This window comes from Trifolium pratense, linkage group LG6, assembly GCF_020283565.1.
Source record: "Trifolium pratense cultivar HEN17-A07 linkage group LG6, ARS_RC_1.1, whole genome shotgun sequence".
NCBI classification, from domain to species: domain Eukaryota; kingdom Viridiplantae; phylum Streptophyta; class Magnoliopsida; order Fabales; family Fabaceae; genus Trifolium; species Trifolium pratense.
Window position 1 is genome coordinate 5,276,707 of NC_060064.1, and position 22,734 is coordinate 5,299,440.

At 33.4% G+C, this 22,734-nt stretch overlaps 3 protein-coding genes across 3 annotated transcripts; all 3 read right to left on the reverse strand.

The window, feature by feature from the left end:
• Positions 1–479: 479 nt before the first annotated feature.
• On the reverse strand, positions 480–5,016 carry LOC123890298 (calcium-dependent protein kinase 24-like). The gene is made up of 7 exons (XM_045939878.1): positions 2,666–5,016; positions 2,163–2,306; positions 1,909–2,061; positions 1,614–1,729; positions 1,333–1,500; positions 941–1,165; positions 480–848 (listed from the first exon to the last, which is right to left on the reverse strand). Exons 1-7 carry the CDS (start codon positions 3,462–3,464, stop codon positions 714–716), a joined length of 1,740 nt encoding a protein of 579 aa, XP_045795834.1. The 5' UTR covers positions 3,465–5,016; the 3' UTR covers positions 480–713.
• A 1,977-nt stretch (positions 5,017–6,993) lies between these two features.
• On the reverse strand, positions 6,994–9,504 carry LOC123890299 (fra a 1-associated protein). The gene is made up of 3 exons (XM_045939879.1): positions 9,247–9,504; positions 7,138–7,565; positions 6,994–7,101 (listed from the first exon to the last, which is right to left on the reverse strand). The coding sequence occupies exons 1-2, from the start codon at positions 9,450–9,452 to the stop codon at positions 7,157–7,159; spliced, it is 615 nt and encodes a 204-aa protein (XP_045795835.1). The 5' UTR covers positions 9,453–9,504; the 3' UTR covers positions 6,994–7,101; positions 7,138–7,156.
• A 1,101-nt stretch (positions 9,505–10,605) lies between these two features.
• Positions 10,606–19,069, reverse strand: LOC123890301. Its single transcript, XM_045939882.1, is given in 14 exon segments — positions 10,606–11,004; positions 11,006–11,124; positions 11,126–11,295; positions 11,690–11,747; positions 12,225–12,280; positions 12,626–12,715; positions 13,235–13,388; positions 13,766–13,873; positions 14,001–14,064; positions 15,088–15,267; positions 17,067–17,203; positions 17,305–17,334; positions 18,688–18,800; positions 18,885–19,069. Coding segments are annotated over 14 exon segments (1,755 nt in total). The 5' UTR covers positions 18,967–19,069; the 3' UTR covers positions 10,606–10,610.
• Between the last annotated feature and the right edge of the window lie 3,665 nt (positions 19,070–22,734).

Here is a 22,734-nt window from a genome sequence, read left to right on the forward strand (position 1 = left end):
GGTAGGGTGGCAAAAGAAAATTTTGGTTTTTTGAGTTTGAGTTAGGTCCAACCCAAATTCTAGATTAAGAGGTCCAAATCTTGGGTCAATTCTTTTCTTTCTGGATTAATTAAGAATAAATTCTCTTCCGACCCCGTGATTCTTTTCTACTTCCTGAAATTCCAATTTTGCCCTTGTAGAAAACTTCGGTTCGCAGAAACCGAATTTTTTCTTAATGCAAATTCAGGAAAAATTCGGTTAATAGAAACCGAATTATTTATACAAGGGCAAAAACGGAAATCGAAGGATATAAAAGAATCGTAGGTCGGATGAGAAATTATCTCAAGTGTTATCTGTTAAGCATGGCAAGTAGTCAAGTACCATTTCAAAAGCTTCTTGTACAATACACCATCTCCAATCCATAGTCAAGTCACTCTTTCATCACTTCATGCTAAACTTTGTTTAGATGAATTGTCCTACTAAAAAAATATGCATAATGCTGGTGTGGCTTAAACTTAGATGTCACCAAGTTGACATTCAAAAGACAATTGTCAACATAGTTTCCTAGTAATTTACATAACATGGAAAAATCCATGAAACAAACCTATAAACTTTTTTAAAGAATAATAGCTACTGACTAAAGCTGTTTTTGAAGAGAAACAAAATTCATCATATACATTGGAAAATTTTAATTTCTTTTCTAAAGAAATAAATAAAAACTCATCTAGTTTTTCTTAATATACTGATAGTGCCTCTGTCTTCCTTAATCCAATGTTAAAACTAGTGCTACACTTTAAACCACTATTACCTAAATCTGCATTGCCTCTTTGCATCATAGCTACAAATTCATTGTAGTCTATTTGTCCATCCTGAAAGAGTAAAAAATGAACATAGCAACATCATCAAAACATGTTGGAAAATGGAAACACATAACATAACTTGATTTGTAACATGTACTCACATTATTTTGATCAACTTCTCTGATCATTTCCTCTAAGTGGGCATCTTCCATACCAAATTCTTTACAAACTTGTTGAAGCTCATTTTGAGTGATGTAGCCACTTCCATCTTTATCAAAATAAGAGAAAGCTGCAGCTAAATTATCTTCCTTGCCAACTTTGTTTAAATGCAATGTGGCAGCTATGAATTCTCCATAGTCAATTGTGCCACTATTATCAATATCTGCCTGCATTAAGAAACAAAATTGAAACAAATTGATTATGACAATGTGCTACAAAACTAATCAACACTAACTACCTTTATGATTACTATTATTTAGGTTTAACAAGGAGAAAACTCGGGTTTATTTTGTGAAGTTAAGGGAATTGAAGATTATTTTTAACTGATACTTACAGCTTGCAATAGATCAAATATTTCGGATTCACCGAGATTGGCACCGAACATTTTCAGTCCAGCCTTGAGTTTTTCGAAAGTAATTTGGCCACTGTTGTCTGTGTCTATCATCTTAAACAATTCTTTCAATCCATAAATTTCTTCTTCAGAGAGACTCTCCGCAATAACCTGCATGGAAAGATTATGGAAAATATTACAAGAGTACAATTTGACAATTCCAAATTGAAAGCATAAATACTCTCGTGTGAAAGAGTTAGTATGTGATAGAAAAAAGTACTAACTCTAAGAGCCATTTTCTTGAGCTTGTTCATAGCCGAAAATTGCTTTAAACGACTCAAAACTGCAGAATCAAGAGGCTTGTCTGGAGCAACTCCATCAACCTGAATCCAAGGGTGACCTGCAAAGAATTGGAACATCATCATTTACAATATGGTTTCTATATGATTAAACAATGCAACATTTTTAGTGATGAAAATATCAAATGTGTAATGAATCTAATGACACTTCAAATGTGAAAATATATGAAATATGTTTTATTAGTATCATAATGTAAAAAAAAAGAGTGACGAAACTTACAAAGAACTTCATGCGCTGTTATCCTTTTACTAGGATCTCTAACAAGCATCTTCTTAACCAAGTCTTTTGCACTTTCAGAGATACTTGGCCAAGGATCCGAAGAGAAGTCAAGTTCACCATGCAAAATCTCGTGAAATATCTCTTGTTCCGATTCTACAATTACCAAGGAACAGAATCAAAATCCTCAATTTTCTTATGAAATAAAAAAGGGAAAAGAAATCAAACAAAATGAAAAGATCATCAAGATATCTTACCACCATAAAAGGGAGGTGTTCCACATAAGAGAATGTATATGATCACACCTGCACTCCAAACATCAGCTTCTTGACCATAACACTTGTCTAGAACCTCAGGTGCAATGTAATAACCACTTCCTACCACATCACTAAACTTTTCTCCTGTAAATGAAGATTGTATTAGTCACAAACACTCTAGAGATTCTCTATTATCATTACACCAATAGTAGGTATATTCAAGGTTTCACGAAGAAGAAAAAAAAAAGAACACAGCTGCGATCTAGGTTGAGACATCATAGTTTTTTATGCTTATGCAATCGCAACGCGGCCCCAATTAACACTACATAAGTTGTATGTGACTATGAATCTCTGCAAAATTAAGCATTGCAACCTCAACTAACTAATCAGCACTAATTTTATTGTACGAAAAGTTACTATTCTTAATAACTGAATCCTACTAATGATTAAAATAAGTAGCTGCAAAATGAAACAAAACTGCGAAAACAAACTTATTTCCAAACCTGGTTTGAAGAAAACAGACATTCCAAAATCAATTGCCTTAAGAGTAGAGTCTTCATGTCCATCAACAAAAAGAAAATTCTCAGGCTTAAGATCGCGATGCATTACACCAAGTGAGTGACATGCTTCAACAACACTAACAATAGTCCTAGCAAGTTTAGCTGCTTTTCTTTCAGTGTAATGACCCCTTTCCACAATCCTATCAAACAACTCACCCCCTTCACATAATTCCATGACAATATAAACAACAATAGAATCCTCATAAGCTCCTTTAATATTTATCACATTAGGACTCCCAACCAAATGATGCATTATCTTAATCTCCCTCCTCACATCCTCTATATCATCATCTCTCACCAATTTTACCTTCGGGATTGTCTTGCACGCATACTTTTTCCCCGTTGCTTTCTCAAAACAAAGTGAAGTAATTCCATATTGTCCTTTCCCAAGTTCATCTCCCAACTTATAGTATTGCCTAAAAGGACCTAAATTCGTCAGCAAAACCGATTCCGCTTGAAGTCCGGCACTTTTTGTTTTTGCTGCTACCCTCTTAATATTAGGCAACATCATCGGTTTCGCTCTTGCTTTTGGTTTTGTAGCAGGTTTAGCTTGGTCCTTGAACTGCATAATAACTGATTCTAAATCATGTGATATACTAATTTGCTTGATGTCTTTGTTGTCAATATTGTGAACAGGTGGTGGGTGTGACCATGATGACCACCAAAAAGAAGCCGGAAAAATAGATGGAAAAATTTGATCATCTTTAGAGGGTTTTCTAGATCCAACACAGTTGTTTCCCATTTTGCAAGTAACAAAGACCAAGTTTGGAAATTGTGAAACAATGTTGAGAGTGTTTAGAGTAAAAAAGAAGAGAGAAAAGGGTCATGAATGAGTGTGACAAATTATCATAACAAGATAGAGTGAAATTGTCTGATAGAAACACACACAGAGACACAGACCCATTATTATAAAGAGGTGATTTTGATTTTGAAGGCGTCAATGTGGAAAGTTTCATTGAAATGATTGGAAGCTGTAAACAATGAAGAGAAAGAAACTTTGTGTGTGTGATAGATAGAGACAGAGTCCGAGGTAGGAGGGAAAGACAAATTATAGGGAAGAATGTTTCAAAAACGCGTACGAGGCAATCTAACGGTGATAAAGAGATGGATTATCTACAGTGGACGGTTCAGATTTTGTTATTTTACAAAGACGAGTGGTTTGGCCTCTACTAATACAATTCAACGGCCGGCTCTTGCCGTTTCTCTTAAATTATTATTTCTTTTGAATCAATTTTTGGGTTTGTTTTTTACCTTGAAGTTTTTGGCCTCTACTAATACGAAGTTTTTACTGTCGTTAGCGATGAGTAATTTTCGTCGAGGAACTTGTGGGGCACACAAAGTGAATTTTTCCCTCAACAAATTTTCTCCATATGCATGAGTCAAAAATCGAATCACTGATTACATGTTTAAGGGGACCAAGATTCTTAATGGTTGAATCAATTCATTATTGATAATTTTTGTTTCTTATCAATCATCAATCAAATATACTTAAATAAATATGGTGATTCAAGTATATATTTGAGCTTTTCACTCACTTTGAAATAACCTTTGAGATTTTCTTTGGTTGCTACAATTTTTGATGATGTGTCACAACTCTTCAATATTCACCACTCCGCGAATTTTTCCAACATTTTATTCTCAATTTTCATCACTTGAATAAATTCTAAACTTTCTAAGGCATCATGGCTATTAAGCCTAAGAAGTTCGATTTAGAAAGACACCACAATTCCATTTTGAGTTCTTGACTCTGGTGTATCACATTATTAAAAATAGTTGGAACAAATACAAAGGTTGTACGTAGTAAATAAAGGACCAAAAGTCCAATTTTAAAATTGAGATATTAAAAATTAATTTTGATTTTCAGGACTAAAAATACATTTACTCTTATTTTTATCAGCACTATACGATATATAGTTATATACTAGTGATTCGAGGTGGATCCCAAGAGATTGCCAGAAGTAGGGAGCGCAATTGAGGACAATATGCGGATGAAGTCTACAACAAGGTTATGTATCTGCAAATACTTCAAAAACGAATTATGTGTACCTTAGTCTTTGCGGAAGAAAGCATATATACATTATGCAAATTGGCGGGAGATTATGGCTAACCTGATGTGTGGATCTCACTGTGATTTATGGATCATCCTCTAATTAATCTCCTTGCTGCAAGTGGAGCTTCAAGGAGGTTCTATGCGTAGAGTTTAGTCAATGTTGTAAGTTTAGAAGTAAAAAAGAAAAGTAATAGGAAGCTTCAATTGTAGTCATGTAATACTCACTGCCATTAGTTCAAAAGGTGGTGGACAAATATGAAGAAACAAAACTAAATAATTGGGTTGGAGATGGTATTATAAAATTTGGTTAACCATTGACTCAATCAATATGTTAGGTCAATAGATTAGTGATAAAATCAAATCAGTACTTTTTAATCCAGTGGATCAAATTAGAAATACGTCTAAAAATATTTAAATATATTAATAAAATAATGCTTTAATGGTTGTTTTCATTCTTAGCTTGAGAGTGCACAATCTACGACTTTCCTTGTTTTAAAACAAACCTTGTTTATATTATTTGTGCCTAATTAATAAATAAATATTCATGGAGGTACAACTTACGATTATTTGCTATGAGCTACGGTGCGTTGGGCTTAATTACAATTTTTCTCAATATTCATGGAGGTACAACTTACGATTTCTTTGAATGAGTCATAATATTCTCTTTCTAATATCTTATTGGCTTGGCCTGGCCCCTACTATGCTGCTTAATGGCTACAAGAAAAAGAAGTAACTACAAGAAAAAGACTAGTTAAGGTGAAGTAAGAGGTTCACTTTAATCTACCTTACAAAATAGTTGCATAATTAGGGACTAAACTTATACATTACATGAAGAAATTAAAGACACATATGTTTTGGGAAATTGTTGTTTGATAATATTTGTTTCAACGAACCATGTTCTAAATTTAAATGCCAAAACACACCACCACATCAACACTCATTCAAGCAATTTCACAAACAGGTGGTGCACATAAATCAAACTCTATGCCCTAAATTCAATAAAAATCCCAAATTCATGTAAATTAAGACAGAAAATGAATCACGAAAATTGATTCGATCACAAACGAACACCACCATCAATTGAATGGATTGAGAGAATGAAAGGGATTCAAAACTTACTTATAATGTCTTTCATTCGGAATTTACGATCCAAATACTCCCCTACTAGCGTCTGACTTGAGTAAGAATGGAAGGGAATCGAAGGGATTGAGATTGAGATTGAGAGAACCGAGTAATTGAAGTTGTGAGAATTGAAGGGATTGAGAGAACCAAGTAATCGCTTCAGATAAACCCTAGACGGTCTAAAACAGTCCAAGCAATCTCAACGCAAAATTCTTTTATATATTTCCTCTTCGGACTGTAGAATCCGAACGTTCGCGTTTCTGGAGCGCAGAGGCCAAACATAATTGGGTTTGGATTGTAGACTCCAAACCAACGTATAATCAAAATTTTTGCGCCCCCCCCCCCCCCCCCCCCCCAAAACGTGTTCCCATCTATAATTGGCTGGTTTCGGATCCCACGAACCAAACATAATATATTTCGGATCCTAGGATCCATAGCTTCTAAACCCCCCAAATTCAAGGTTATTTTGGGATTTTTGGGGGGTTTAAGAGGAACATGGGGGGCGAAAAAAGCAATTTTCGATTACACTCTTAAAGCAAATTAAAGATTAGATTGCTTAACCAAAAAGAGCAAATTCAATCGTAAATAAAATCAAGTTTTACACTAACTTTCAATATGTTGAATGGAGGACTTCAAATCAACACTCAATGCAGCAAATAGCCATAAGTGATTTGAAAATTGACACGATTTCAACATAAAAGTTATAACGTGAAAACACATGCGATAAAAAACCCAATTGAAAATGAAATTTTGCACATAACCACTAATAACCAATCAATCATGTACTAGTACTAGTAATTTATTTTCTCCACAGACATAGATAAATGCATACACAACAGTGAGTCATTTTTTAATACATCAAGACTCAACTAAATGAAAACAAGTCTCACTTTCCACTGGTTTTATTACCCAGGAATTTCCCCTGAATCATTTAGGCCAAGAAAGTTGTAGCAGTATTACTGATGCAAAATGAATGCAAATGCAAGATATATTACCAGCCATCCACAGAGAACCTAGCTAAAAAATACATATTAACTAACTTGTAGTGTAACCAAGTGTAGGTAAAAGATAAATCATTTGATACATGTCACATCAGCTATCTTATGTAGAGAAACTAAACTGCTGGCAAAAAGATACTGAGAAATACATTACTAAAGGGCATACCAGATGTTCCTGATTTAACGCAAAACTAATAAAAAATTATTAAGTACGCAGGACACTTTTTTTTTTTTTTTTTGATAATGTACGCAGGACACTTTAGTTTAAACATCTTTAGCCAATGCGGCGAAATCAGTATCCACTGATTCCGCATCCTTGGATTTTGGACGAGTTTCTTGTCGGCCATACTCTTCAATAGGTATCCCTCGCCTCATAGGAGATGAAGATGACGTCTCTGCATCAAATATGCGTGGAGTATTTGCAATAACAACGTCAAAAAAGCCATTTTTCATTTCTTCGGCTGCTTCAAAGAAGCGACCGAGACCACCAAAGAGGTTGCGCTCCATGACTTCAATATCACTTCTTAACCCAGGGAAGTCAAACACACCATGGTCTGATGAGCCGTTTGATGAGCTGTTTGATGAGCCAAATATTGCAGAACCTCCTCGAAGTACCTCATTAGTGATATCTTCTTCTGTGTACTCTTTGTTTGATTGCAGCACTTCAACAGGCCTGAGAATCAGTCAAAGGTTAAAGATGAAATTAGAGTCTCAGTTGCATTTGACGCAGAGTGAAAGTAACAAAACAGCTACATAAATAAGAAAATTGAGTACTGCAGCCTAATGACCATAAATTATAATCAACCAATAAAGCACAAAAAAGAATTAAAAGGAATGTTTCAATATCAAGATACTTTGACGGAGCACTTCTAACAATAGTGCTGCTAGCCTGCTTGAGTATAGCCCTAATATCCAAAAATTAAAATCATTTGAAGCATTGACAGGCAAACAGCTACACACTGCACAAATAGAACCATGTCCATATGTCATATGATGATACTTTATATTTCAATGGAATGTCTAAATTTCAGTGTGCATCATGTCTGTGCTTGCTGGGAATCAACTTATCAGCCATTAGAGCATGTAAACCAAACCTAAACCAAATAAGGTGCTAAACCTCTGAAAGTCAGGCTGCTTGGGAATCAAATATCAAGTATGGACCAATTCAAACGCTCAACTGCAAATGTGGCATGCACAAGTGACCGGACCCATTCCCTTTCCTGCTATTTTGTGAAAGAGAGCACTACCAATGTTATTTTCAGCTTAAGTAACATAAAGTTGAAAATCAATTGCATCTTCTATGTTTTTATGTCCTCTATCTGTGATTACAAGTCAAAAGACAATACAATTTGTTTAAAGCTCTTAATAAAGAAAATACATATATTAGGATCCTTTGGGGGCAGTCCATTTATAAATGTCTCTGTTAATTACATAAAGTTTCTTCAGCTGGTCCTTTGGGGCAGTCCATTTATAAACGTCTCTGTTAATTATATTGCATTAATCTCGATGTTCCAAAGATTCGGCTGGTCAGAATTTTATAAGTTGTCAATTTTGTTACAACATAGCAAGGGCCAATCTAAACTACAATCTTAAGGTTCACTAAGGCATTATTCAATTATGTAAAATGGTTGACAATAATCTTGCCCCAACTCCAAAAACGGCACAAAAATTTATCATTGCACTGGCATAGTGTGGGCATAACACATTAAGGTTAACTACCACTACCATTTATGATCTTGATCAACCCACAGATGAATCAGTAAGCCAACCCAAGCAAAGAACAACACTTTTCTTCACAAGAAGAAAATAAGAAAATATTTTGACTCACAAGAACCTACTAAGTAGTTATCATACTTCTATACTATTACAAAACAAACAATTCGGTTTTCCGACGATGCTCAAAAACTAGTCGATTAAATCAAATTATATCTTAAAAAGGCTAAATAAACTACACCCTCAATTCCAAACCTTTAGTGGTTTTAACATTTTATTTTGTGTGAACCAGGTATCCTCTGCGCATAAGTGCAGAGACTACTCATAGACTCATAGACTTAGTAAAGGTTAAAATGTTTTAATAGATTTCCTACAAATTTAATGCAACTGTATCTCACACATTGTGCCTAATCTCAGATTCTCCCTTGAAAATCAATACCTCAAATCGTTACCCTAATTGTTATATGGAACAAATATATCAGCTCACTCATCCGTTTCATATTCAAAATTTTGATTCAAAACAAACTTTGAAATCAGTTTATGGTTGAAGAAGAAAAAGAAATCTGCACAGAATAGCGTAAAATTCAAAGCAAAATCCATTCCTCCTAATACCTAATCAACGAATCAATGAAATTACTTACTTTCCAGCGCAACTTCTGAGAAGCTCTTCAGTTTTCTCGCATTTCCTAACAAACTTTCCAGGCTCAACTTCTTCGGTTCTGCACTGCGATTTCACGATTTTTCTGGTGGAGCACCGTTCATCGGAACCTGAAGAGAGGTTGCGTTGAGAATCGTCGCTGTTGTTGTTGTTGTTGTTGTTGTCGTCGTCGCTCCAAACCCAACCCATTTTCGCTTCTCACTTTTGCGTTCTAGTTTGTTAGGCGGTTATTGAGAATCTTCGAGAATTACTACCCTTAAAATAAAGGGTACTTGGAGAGCAAGACAATTTTAACTTTTTTAAAAAACAATGTTTTTTTTTAGTAAAAAAAAAAGATTTTTTTAGTAGGGTAAGGCTTAGTCCCCTCATGTATATATCTTTTTTTCTTTTTCTATTTATTTATAATTTTGAGCTATGGACAAAGGATAAGGGTGACTAGGGAGCCAACTTAGTTGGATCTATATTTTCCCGTCATGAGGCTCTTAATTCAGTTAAAATGAAATCTAAAATAAGATTTTATTAAGGGGAGGGATCAAATTACACCGGTGTAACATTTGAGTAATGTTACACCGCTCAATAATTAATTCTAAATTTCTAATTGTTAGGTTAGTTATAGAAGTGAGGAATGAGGAATTTTATTATTGGAGGGGATGGCTAAAATAAGATTTTATTAATTCTAAATCAGTGGAGTAACCAAAATTTTCATTAATTCTTACTTTTATATTATTCATTTTTCCTTGGAGAGTTCGAGGTCACAGGGACACTTCCATCATTTTCTATAATCAACGATAAATATTATTTAACCTCACTTGGGTTGGTATTGTGGTATTGACTTAGGACCTAAAAGTGTGCTACTCTTTAAGATCTCAAGTTCGATTCTCTCTATTGTCAATTGAGTGAGCTAATTTGGCTTCTTCAATATATATTATTTGTAAAAAAATAAAAATAAAATTATTTAATGAAAATAAAAACTCTCTTAAATGGCAAGTGACCTGTTATTAATAAATTTAATACTATTAACAATTTTTTTTAATTCTCGGAATTTTTTGTTGTTATCAAGTAACCTTAGTAACTAGACTTACACATTTAAGTGTAGAAAAATGAAAAATCCAAAATTCGAACTCATTCCCTCCAATAATGTTCCTAATAGTTATGAATCAAGCTACACACTATACGTATGAGATTTTAATCTACTTGATCTTATATTTAATAGACAAAAATAGTATATCTTTTGATAGTACTTAACCATAAATAGCAGCCCCTTACTCCTTGAAATGAATGATGCTACAAATCAATATCCTTTCAATGTAATCAAAATAATCTCTTAATCAAATAAAGCATATAAACTTAAAACAAAATTGATGGTATAATGAAGAGGGATTGAAAATCATTTTCACTCCTAAGATAAAAGATTGTCCACAAGCCAACAGCTGCAAAGCAAAATACTAAACATTTTGCAAGGAACCATGAGACATGCCTAAACCCTAACTTCCTTGTTGAATAATTTAAGATAAACTTGTCACATACATAAAAATTCCACAATTGAACTAATCTAACCAGCCTAGTAACTTGTCCACAAAGTAACCTCCAAGCTGATCCAACTGCCAAACGCAAATTCCTGCTAGAACTTGTATCACCTTCATCACCTCGCACCCCAAAATTAGTTTTGATACATCGTTGTATATATCGCATAGCATAAAATCCATCTAAATCACAACCCTTCATCTGGAATTTCATATTGAGCTCTTCTTTTTTTTCTTGGATGCTAACTTGCTTCCTTTGTCTTTTGATGTGGTCTTCTTATTTCCATCATTTCCTTTGGTTTTTTTGCGTTTGTCACTCTCCTTAACTCTTTTCTTTTTTTCACTACCATCTATCACGTTTTCTTTATTTCTAGAAGACTTTTTTCTTTTCAAAGGTATTGCTTCAATTTCTTCCTCATCTGAGATCTCTTCTATAGTTTCTTCCTCATCTGAGATCTCTTCTATAGTTTCTTCCTTGCTTGGTAGAGAATCCGCTCCTTTAGGCGTATCTGAGTAAATAAAATTAGAGGTTCAGAATGAGTAACTGCAACGGACTTAATTAACCAAAGATTTTATGACAACAGATCATAAAATTTTAAGAAACAGCTAGGTACGGATTCCAGGCAGAAAGAAAAAAAACAAGAAAAATAAAACAAAATTACAACATACATTTTTTTAAAACATTGTAGTGTCACTGTTTTGAATACAACAGAATGGATACTGATAACTGTACCCTTCAGTTATTGTTTGTTTCAAATTCAAACTTGTGTTTGATTTTTCATCAAAATAACGTTAAGGTATTAGATACGACACTAGTATATACTACTCCTGCCATCAAGTAACATTGATCATCAATCCCTTTTTTTTTTTCCTTAATTGAGAATCTTAGTAAAATATACTAACCTTCAACAATGAAATTGGAGTCAAAAAGAACATGCAGAATATGCTGCTTAAGGAAAACCTGCAACCAATCAAAATATATATGATTATGACTACAATACTAGAACACCAAAAATATTTTTAATAAATGACTACCTTTATAGATGCATATTACAAAAGGCGGAAAACAAATCTGCCAGTCATTGTAGACCCAAGCTAGTTCAGGTTTGAAAATGTTCCATGTTTTTACTATGTTAAACTCGCAAAAAAGCCAGGTTTATTCACAACATACCCTCTTTTTCTTGGTCTCATACAAATAACTATTTTCAGTACAGAAATTATAAGTCATACAGTACAAAACAATCTCCCTCTCCAAACATATATTTAATCAACTGAAATTAATGGGCTTTAGCTCATAGGTTGTTTCTTTATCCGATAATCAAATAAACCTGATAAGTTATAATGGTCAAATATGATTAATTTCTTTTAGTTAATGGTGATATACAAATCACAATAACATGAACTATATATAGCATAATGAAAAGGATATGAAACCTACAGAAGAAAGAAGCTGCCTTGAATTTGTATCCCAAAGTCGTAAATAGCCATCCAGTCCTAGAAAATATAAATGATATGAGTACTAGTGGTGGAAATGGCAAAATTTGTTAATAAGAGGACCTTGATATTTTTATCAGACCAAAGAAATGGAATCACTTTATCTAGAAAAAGTAAAGTGAACCGGTAACTACACATGCTGTACTATTTTAGGAGCTTCAGGTGAAATCATGCTCAAGGTGGATATGGTAACAGAAGACTAAAATTTGGCTCCAGATAAACAAGCAAAAATTTAAAGAGCACTATTCAAAAATTGCGATAAAGACTTCATCAGAGAACTGTCTGTACTCTGCATAACTTAAAAGAATTTGAACCGCACAAGGGAAAAGACAGAACATTGCTCACCACATGAAGCTACCACAGGTAGATCGGGATGCCTGACAATTGATCTGATGCTTCCAGAGCATTTTCCGGTAAAAGATCCTAGCATTTTTCCTGTAGTTATTAAAATAATATCACAACAAAAGTCAGTAAAAAATGGCAATTGAAAGACAACTGAAACAAAAGACATAAATAAAGTTCACAATAATTAGAAGCTAAAGCATAATGCAATTGCCACAGTTGACAATCAATTGTCTAAATAGTAGGAAAACATAAAAAAAAAAATACCACAGCGGCTTATCTTAATGATACATACATCAAGTATTTTTATTTTGAGAGAACTATTAATAAGCCAGATCCAACTACTATTGCCAAATTGCGTCAAAAAAAAAAAAAAAACTACTATTGCCAAATAATAGCTAATTTATAACAGTGTCTACAAGAAAATTATTTTATAGAATTAATATAACAAATAAGCACCAAGTAGATGGTCTAAAAATTTCGGTCACAAATGAAAAATGAGGAAGGTAATGACGAATAGCAGTAATACAGTATACTGAATAATATAGAAGTTAAACAATGCTGTAACCACTTCCTAAATTTATGAAACATTTCCAGAACTTAGGGGGATACCTGTACGTATATCAACAGAAGCCATGTCACCAGACCCATTCCCTAAATAGATTGTGTTGCCATCTATATCCTCAGCCAATGCTTTAATTGGTGTCTCACGAAAATCAATAGAGAGAACGGGCCTCCTCTGAGCAGATATGTCATATAGGCGAACCTGTTCAAAGGACCAACGTTGTAAATGGAAGAGCAATTGGAAAATGTATAAGTAGAGAGACACGAGAAAAAAATAACAAAATCAATTTATTTTTCCTTTCTGGATTGATAAGTTAAATAATCAGTACATGTACAGTTCGAAACCATATTATTCTCATTCTCCTCATATTTCCCTTGCCTCTTAATAAAATATAATTTGAATTTCTCTGCAATTTCAGATTGAGAGTGATTATTAATCCTTCTCAAGAGTCTCTAGGACTAGCACACCCTCTAAACCCTTGTGAAGGAAAGCAACATCAAAGAGGAATATTTCGTGTTATCGAACGCCAAAGATCTTTTTCTTCATTTAGTTTAGAAGAATACACTGATTAAAATTACCTGATGGTTATTGGTGCCAGCAACAAATTTTCTATGGTCATCTTTACTTAGATATGAAACAGATGTGAACCAGGTAGGTGTAAATATACCAAGGCTGTTTTTAGCAGGCTGCATAAGAATTAGTAAAACCAAGTTTAGTAAAACAAAACGCGTTCAAGCGAAGAGATAAATTGGAAAAGAAAAATTAACAGTTAATAAGATATATGAAAAGAATGGGGTTGAAGTCATGGCTCACAGATTTGGCATTCCAGATCTTTGTGCAGTTGTCAAGATCCCAAATATTGACTTCAACGCCTTTCCTACAAATAAAGTACTTGCTCATTATCTCTCAGGTGTTATAAACACAATTATAGATAATAGCTATAAGATGTTGCCTTGTTTTGATTCTCGAAGGCTGTGGTAAAGGATGTCTGTTTGTATGCTGTTTATATTGGTTGTGACTTGTAATATGCTTTGTGATAGTTGCATAATCTAGCTAATTCATGTTTCAGCAGTAAGGAAGGTCTAGTATTTCTTGATGTTTTTCTCTTTATGAACCTTCAATAATAGAATCAAATTTTCTTTTACTTCCTCAAACTCATGCTGAGGTTATAGTGTTTAGTTCTCTAGGTATAGATGGAGAAAAATGAATACCTAGGCTCTGTTTGGGAGTATGGAGAGAAAGGAAGGGGAGGGTTTTGTAGGGAGGGAGGAGAGGGAAAGAGAGATAAATCTTTCACCATATTTGAGGGTGACTTTGTAGAGAATGAAAAGGTAATGTTTATAATTAATATAATTTTAGTTTTGAGAGTATTAAACATGGAAATGATTTGAAGAATTTATCTAAGCCCTCCAAAATTCTCGTCCAATACATTTTTTGTGTTCACCCATATTCGGGGGAATTTGTATTATGAAGAAAACTAAACCCCCATTCAAGTTGGGGAACTATCCTTCATCCACTTTTCCTTTTCTCCTTCCTTTTTCACAAAGCTCTCTCCTCCCCTCCTAAACTCCCAAACAGAGTTTTAGAGTAATAAAATTGTATTGATATTGATGTAAATGGTATGTTGGATGTTATTCAATTAAATTAAATAAAGCACTAATCCTTATGATATAATCATGATATATAAAGAGATACACTTTATTATGGTACACTTTTGTGAAAGCCATCCCAAATGCTAATTGGTAACTTAAGCATCTATCAAAGGATCAAAGCTCAAAATTTCAAACTCTGCTTTCATGCAACAGAGGCTGCAAGGCTCTGTTTCTGAATACTATACAATAGACATGTGCATTCAACAAAACTATGAATTATCTATGTTATGCAAACTGTAAGAACTCACCCTCCAAATAAAGCAAACTTCTCATTTCCGTCTACCTTGCAACACAAAATGTTACCACTATTACATACATTCCAGGTTTTTGAAGAATTGGTACTGGAAGATCCTGTCGCTGACTCAGGAACTTCAATGGACCTTATGCTCGCATTCCCTTTGCTCGTGCATGTAAGTAAATTATAATCCCTACATAGCAATAACAATGAACACATTTGAGTGATGTTGTAATTATACAAATAAAAAATCACAAAACAGAACAGACACACATACATACATAATAAGTACAAACACACAAGTGATTAATGCATCTCAAGCATGAGAACAAGTGTATGCACAAGTATGCACGCACATGCAAGATCAATGTATTTTAAACATCAGAACCAATTTATTAACTTGTAGATTGTAAAGACAGTGCCGATATCCAAGAACTTCAGGAAATATGGAAATGGATCCTCTCAATTTTTCTCAGGTGGAATCTCAACCATCCAACATGAGAGAGAGAGAGAGAAGTTAAAAAAAAAATGATGAAATGGCCTGTTATTGAGGTAAAAATTGTAGGAAAACTCTCGGTGGCGATTGAAAATGGAGAAAATTGAAGTAAAAAGTACAATGGAGAGGATCCAAATCCAGAAAAAATATGCTAATCAACAGCATATGACTGCAGCAAAATTTCAATTATGCAAATGTGAACACATTAAAAACAGTGCATGTGACAAGGCGAGGCAACACAGAGAACTTCAGAAAACATATGCAAATGAACAGCATATGACTGCAGCAAAATTTCAAAAATGCAAATGTGAACACATTAAAAATGGTGTATGCGTGACAAGGGCACACAGAGAAATGAACACGTCAACAAATTATGATGATATGGTTCACTGTGACAACAATTATTCATTCTTTATATTGTCCTTTCATTTCTCTAGGTTCAAATTACTTTAACTAGGATTGGTTCCATTTTGAGTCACTAAATATGAATGAGTTTAACTAGGATTAGGTCCATTATGAGTGACTAATGTATGTAACTGAACTTGTTTCAAAATAGAAATTATGTTATATTCCCTTATTTCAAACAGGAAAACCTGCTTCCATTATGTTGTGTTTCAAGTTTCTATTGCCCACTCTTCTCCAGTACCTTTCAAGCATAACAAGTTTTATTCTAGGTCTTGCACCATAGACAAACCGAAGATATACTTCCATGTAAATACTAATTGCTTGAACTTTGAATATTTTCTGTAATTGTTAAATCATGCAATTGTCCAGAACTAGTAGATTAACAAATAACAGTTGACAGTCCTTACAGTCTTCTAACACTATAAATAATACATTTAGCATTTGTCAAGGTGATCGACAACAACAACAACAACAACAACAACAAAAAAACTAGTTAAATATTCACGTCTATGTTTTGACTTGACACTACTCTCTGCTAGCACATTCTCTCCTCTCAACTCCTTTCATATTGGAAAAGTACTTTAACAAGATTGTGGTTTCAACTTTCAATTTTTGTTCAGATTATAGTAGTTAAGTGCAGAATAGCAGAAAAAGGTGACAAAAGCATGGTCAGTGGTAACTGGTAACACTGAATACATATTGGAAGATGTACTGTGAAACATAAAACAATAATACATAATCCAAATAATCTGATATATACTAATAATTAGATTAAGTACTAATACTACTAGAAGTCTAGAACTAGTCCAAAGCAGTAACAATGGGCCTAATAACCCTATCATTCTAACAACTATCAAGATGGATTAGACGAGAGACATGCCAACAAAGCAACCTAAGAAGAGCACAAAAGTATCATGTATATGCTGTTGCATTAGCATAGTTGCATGAAGCAAGACCAAGACAATTCAATTATCATAGAGTAATTTCACTGTGGCAATTGCTCCTCGGCTAGATTAAGCAAAGAATAAAAATACAACTACAACAACAATGAAAAAATATCTTAAACTGTCCAAAAACTAGAGTTTATATACCTCGAATCTAACTCAAGATTTTGTTTTGCAAATAGATGCAAGCCAATAATACTATTCTCTTCAGACTGAACATCTAAATCGTTGGCGTTTGAAATTGTAGCTTGAGAAATTCCAGTGACAGGGCTCAAAATCTCAATCTGCAATGTTTATATATTGAGTGAAATGTTTTACTCTAAATAAAAAAAATTGAAAACAAAACCTGTTCCAGAGCCAACTATAAAACAGTGAAGTAGCTTACCTGACCATTTTTCCTTGCTACAGCTACTAACTGCAATACCAGAAAAACATAGGGAAATAAGAATCCTACTTTCCTGAATCATTTCTTTATAGTCAAACTAAAAGGAAGTTTCTAAACTACAATTAGAAGACTTGAATGTTGGGGAAATTAAGACTTATGAAAAATGAAATACTAAAAGAATCTTGATTTAATTATTAATTTTTTAAATAACACTTTCTAGGATGAGTTGTGTAAGAAATAATATAAAACCATCGATGTGGCTCTATCCTAACAGCTTAAGCTTTTGAGATAATCGGTTATTTGACATGGTATCAGAGCCTCTATGACTAAGTGGTCTAGAGTTCGATCCCCGCTCCCCTCCCTTTCTAATTAAAAAGTGGAATTTAAGCATATGGTAGGTGGGCCTATGCATTATCCACGCTTCAAGCCCGAGTGGGCTCTTGCGTGAGGGGGCATGTTAGAAATAATATAAAACCATCGATGTGGCTCTATCCTAACGGCTTAAGCTTTTGGGATAATCGGTTATTTGACAAGTTGAAACTAATTTCAGCAATTAGTTTTTTCAAAAACTCCCTCCCATTTAACTTCTCAGAAACAAACAGATATACGTTTATAAGGACTTTTCATAAACGAAGAACTAAAAACTTATTTTAAGTGAGTAACTCCTACAAACTAGAAACTAATCTAAACTGAGCCTAAGTTCCAAAAGATGAGAATGACCAAGGTGGATGAAATCAAATATTTCTAACTGCTTAAACTGAAATTGAAAATCCACCTAACACAAACTAGTATTGGAGAATCTATTTTTTACCATTGTTTTCCACTATTTTACTATACACTTTTTCACAAGCTTAAAGAACACACACACCATCAGCTTAAACCAGTTTAGCACTGACATTCAAAAAGGGTCCACTGTTTTTCCCCGTTATCTCACTCTTATAAGCGCATGTTTGGTATCACGGTAAGTTTGTCCGAATCTAAGTACATTTTGAATTTGATTGAGTGAAATAACTAAGGGGCCTGTTTGAATTGGCTTATTTGAGCTTATCTACTGGCATAAGTTTGGGAGAACTTATAAAAACAACTTATGACAATTTTTATAATTCTTTTTCAGCTTACTTTCATCAGTTCTCCAATATAGCTTATAAAACTAGCTCGTAGCATATAAAAAACAATTTATAGTGATTTTACCATTTGCTATAAAAAATAAAGCTTATGTAAACTTACACATAAGCGCTTATCAGTTGTGCTATAAACTACAAATAAATTGTTTATACAAACAGACCCTAAGCAGTAATTTTTTTACTAGTTTTGAGTCTAAAACTTAAACAGAGGTGAATTAAACCAATAAAGATACAGTTTTTACCAAAATAGAGAACGTACTGGGTTAGATTTTCGATCAATGATTGAAACAGCATTAACAGACTTTGATGCATCAGGGTCACCCCATCTCTCTACTACTTTAGGACCTCCTTGTTTTTCACGGGATTCAACAACTACCAACAAAAACAAGAAAGAGTGAGAAAAAAATTCTAAACAAAAAGAAAAGGGGTAAGAAACAAGAAAAAGATAAGCAGCACCTTTGATAAGACCAAGTGTGTCAAAGGTTAAAGCACGAAGCGGAGGGCAACCAGGGCATTCAAGAGTGCTGGTGCGAGGCATTTTCACAGTCTGAACGGCGACGGATGAACGGTGTTACGACGGCCGCTAAACTCTTGTTTTGCTTAGGTTTGGGAATAAGAATGTATATACACTCTCATTCCTACTTTTTTTTTTTTTTTTTTTTTCATTCCTACTTTTTCTTCCTCTAACTAAATATTATTTGGAAAAAAATTCATAATAATATTATTACATTAAATTTTTATTTGTTTTAATACAAATTTATTTGTCTTGATATAAAAATATTAAGGACTAATTTAAATTTTATTTATAAGACTGGATTGAGTTGTTAATAATGTGTAAGAGATGAAAATAAATATTCACTTTATTATTTATTTTATTTTTTATGTCTATTGTGATAAAAAAGTTATAATTAGGGTGTGTTTGGTAACACAAATAAGCTAGCTTATAGCTTATTATATGAACTTATAAGCTTGTTTCAAAAAATTAGAAGTGTTTGGTAACAAGCTTTTTTTACTAGCTTATAGCTTTTTTTCAAATGCTATTTCAAGTAGAGTTTAAGTTTATAGTTTATGACATTTTACACTTTATTCTATTTTTACCCTTTAATTTAATAACTACCCACTCTAAAAAAAACTACTCACTATCAATTATGTCGTTTTATATTTATTAACCACTTTAAAAGCTAATTTTACCAAACACTTTAAATTTAATTAGCTAACTTTTCAGCTATTAACTATAAGGTACCTTTTCAACTATCGGTTATAGCTTATTTTACCAAAGAGACCCTTAGAGTAGGCTAAAAAGAACTTCTTTTATGAACTTCATATCCAACTATGATAACAATGAGTACTGCGCTTTTCTATGATCTTCATTTTTAATTTTCATTGATGATAACAACTGCAAATCATCTTGGTTAGTATAATATAGGGATGGCGATGGGTAGGGTATGGGTAGGGTACTATAGTACCCATTCCCATACCCGCGGATTGAAAAAATACCCGTACCCATCCTCATACCCGCGTGGGTAACAACTTTTGCCCCCGTCCCCATACCCTATGGGTACCTAGGTACCCATACCCGTTACCCGCATTTTTACTAAAATTAAATTGATCAATTATAAAATATCATATAATTTTAATAGAATTAAAAAAATTTCAAAGATTTTAATATTGACTAATGAAAATTATAAACAAAATTATTACTAACTTTATGTTAAAGTTCATATTTATGTTAAATATTCACATTATTTTTATATTATGTTATAAATAAATATTTTTATTAAAAATATGTAATAGTTTAGTAGAGTTGTATTGTTTTAAATTGATTTACATATATTATAATATAATAATATAAATAAAATAAATAAATATATATTATGCGGGTATGGGGCGGGTTGGGTACTAAGGTACCCGTACCCGCACTCATACCCGTTCATTTTTGCGGGTAATTACCCATACCCGTGCCCGTACCCAAAATACGGGTTTTTACCCTACCCGTTGTGGGTAATTTTTGCGGGTACCCTCTGGGTATGGGTCAAATTGTCATCCCTAGTATAATATATATTTTTTTAATAAATAAATATCACTTAAATCATAATCATTTCGTCTAATTTATTGTTTGTTTACACAAAGATTCTTCCTCGTGAATTTGGAAAATTGTTGATACTACAACAAACCATTCATTCAAAATTTAAGCTATGTAGATCTTTAGGTGAAGAATGCGACGTAACCGTAAAGTTAGGCGAAAGTTGGATAACTCAACAACATTCAAGCTGGGAATCGTTTAAAATTCAAATTGAATAAAACTAATGGACAACAATGTCTTCTGCTCATTTTATTTAATGTTTAGTTTCTTGGATGTCTTTCTTTAATTTCGTTTAATAGGTGTTGTAAGCACTTTCTATTAATGAAGTATTTCTATATTTATAGTTCCAACAACGCGTCGTTTAATAAAAGCACGAATTTTATACATTAATTTTCATTTTGAAGTTTTTCCTTATAAACATTGTTTAACAAATACATAAATATCAACATTTACCTAAATTTTCACATAAATTATGACTATTATACAAATATTAACTAATGTCGTGTTCGTACAAGTCTCTTACTAGTTAATTTAAAAGTTGAGTGAATAAATCAACGTAAAGCTCTAAGCACTTTTATTCAAAGTTTGGATGGTCAATTTACTTGAAGGTTCTTGAAACTTCATACCTCTCTTCATGTAAGTGCTAAACCATCGCAAATCTCCCGTAGAAATTACATGTATGCAGCACCAATTAACACTAAAAAAGCACAAAACTAAAACAAATGCTTTGTTTGATAATTCTAAATTTTCAGCTTATAACTATAAGCGCATATGACCAAAATAGAAAAGAAAATGTAAATGTATCTTAAGAATGTATATTATTTTCATCGTCTTCACTGTCTCACACCATCTGTGAGTTGCTTTTGCTTTACTATGCCGTCAGACTTTCTATAGCGGTATCCCTAAATATTATAGATGATGTTGTCGATGTATGTTATGGGAATAAATTAGGATTGATGGCGGCGGTTGCATCACAACCGGTTTCAGCACATATGTGTGTTGGTTTTCCGTTTTACCATATTAAAAGAGTACTCATTTAGCTTATTATATTAATTATTATTATTTTTGGTTAAAGTGCATATCTTAACAATTTTTTTTTCACAATGTTTTTTTATCAGGACGAAATCTCCAGCGCCTAATGTATGATAGAGAAGTTTCCGAAATTGTCTTATCCTTTAGTTCATGCATGCATAAATCATGTAGTTCTTCTAGTGGGTTATGACTCGAGAGATGATCGTGATTATTGGATCGTGCAAAATAGCAGGGAGAAAAACTGGGGAAACGATGCGAATTCTTTTATCTCAGGAGGACTGGTGACTATAAACATGGAAAATTTGTAGAACCCTTCCCTTCAACCACATCACGCTTTCCGCTGTTGATACATCATTTCCAACCCACAAGCAATCTTCAACCCTAACTCTGCCTCAGCATACTCTTCCTTCCAGTCTCTCGCTGGCAGCTCCGGGTAAATCTTCGGATCCCGACACGTTTGCTGAACAAGCTGGGCATACATAGTAAACTTCGTGGTCCTAATCTTTAGTAAGAAATTTCTTTTCCTTTTGAAGCTTACGAATATTTGTTTCCATTTCCTTGTAAACTTCGCGGGTTACTTTACCATTTTCACTCATTTTTTTCCAATCTTTTATCAGTAATTCAAGATCGATGTTGCACAAAGTAGCAAGAGTGGACCTCAAACTCTTCTTCGATTTAATATGAAGCTTCAAACACTCATCTTTATTCAAGGGAAATAATTGTTTGCCCATCAATACATACACAAACCATGTCTTACTCAGTTTGCTAAAACTTTTAATGAGGTCCCCGATGAAAGGTTGTGTTTCAACCTTAAGATAAGAGTTTATAGGTCCCTTTCCTTTTACAAGAGAGTACACATCACAATTGTCTTTATCATGAAGAAAAGGCTCCTCCTCATCTTGAAACGGTCTAATAGCATAACAATCATCCTCATAAGAATCATCCTCACGAGGCAAAAGACTATTGTAAATCATTGTTTGTACCGGGTGAAATCTTGCAGCTTCGCACAAATGAACGAAAAAAACCTCACATGATTTCATGTACTCACTAATATGACGATTTTCGGAAGCAAGGTTATCAACCGCATCAATCATATGCAAAGGGCCGATGCTTTTCCAAGGTTCATCTTTGTAACTCCCAGTATGTGATTTTAAGGTTCATCTTTGTATATTATTTTCATCGTACGTCTTC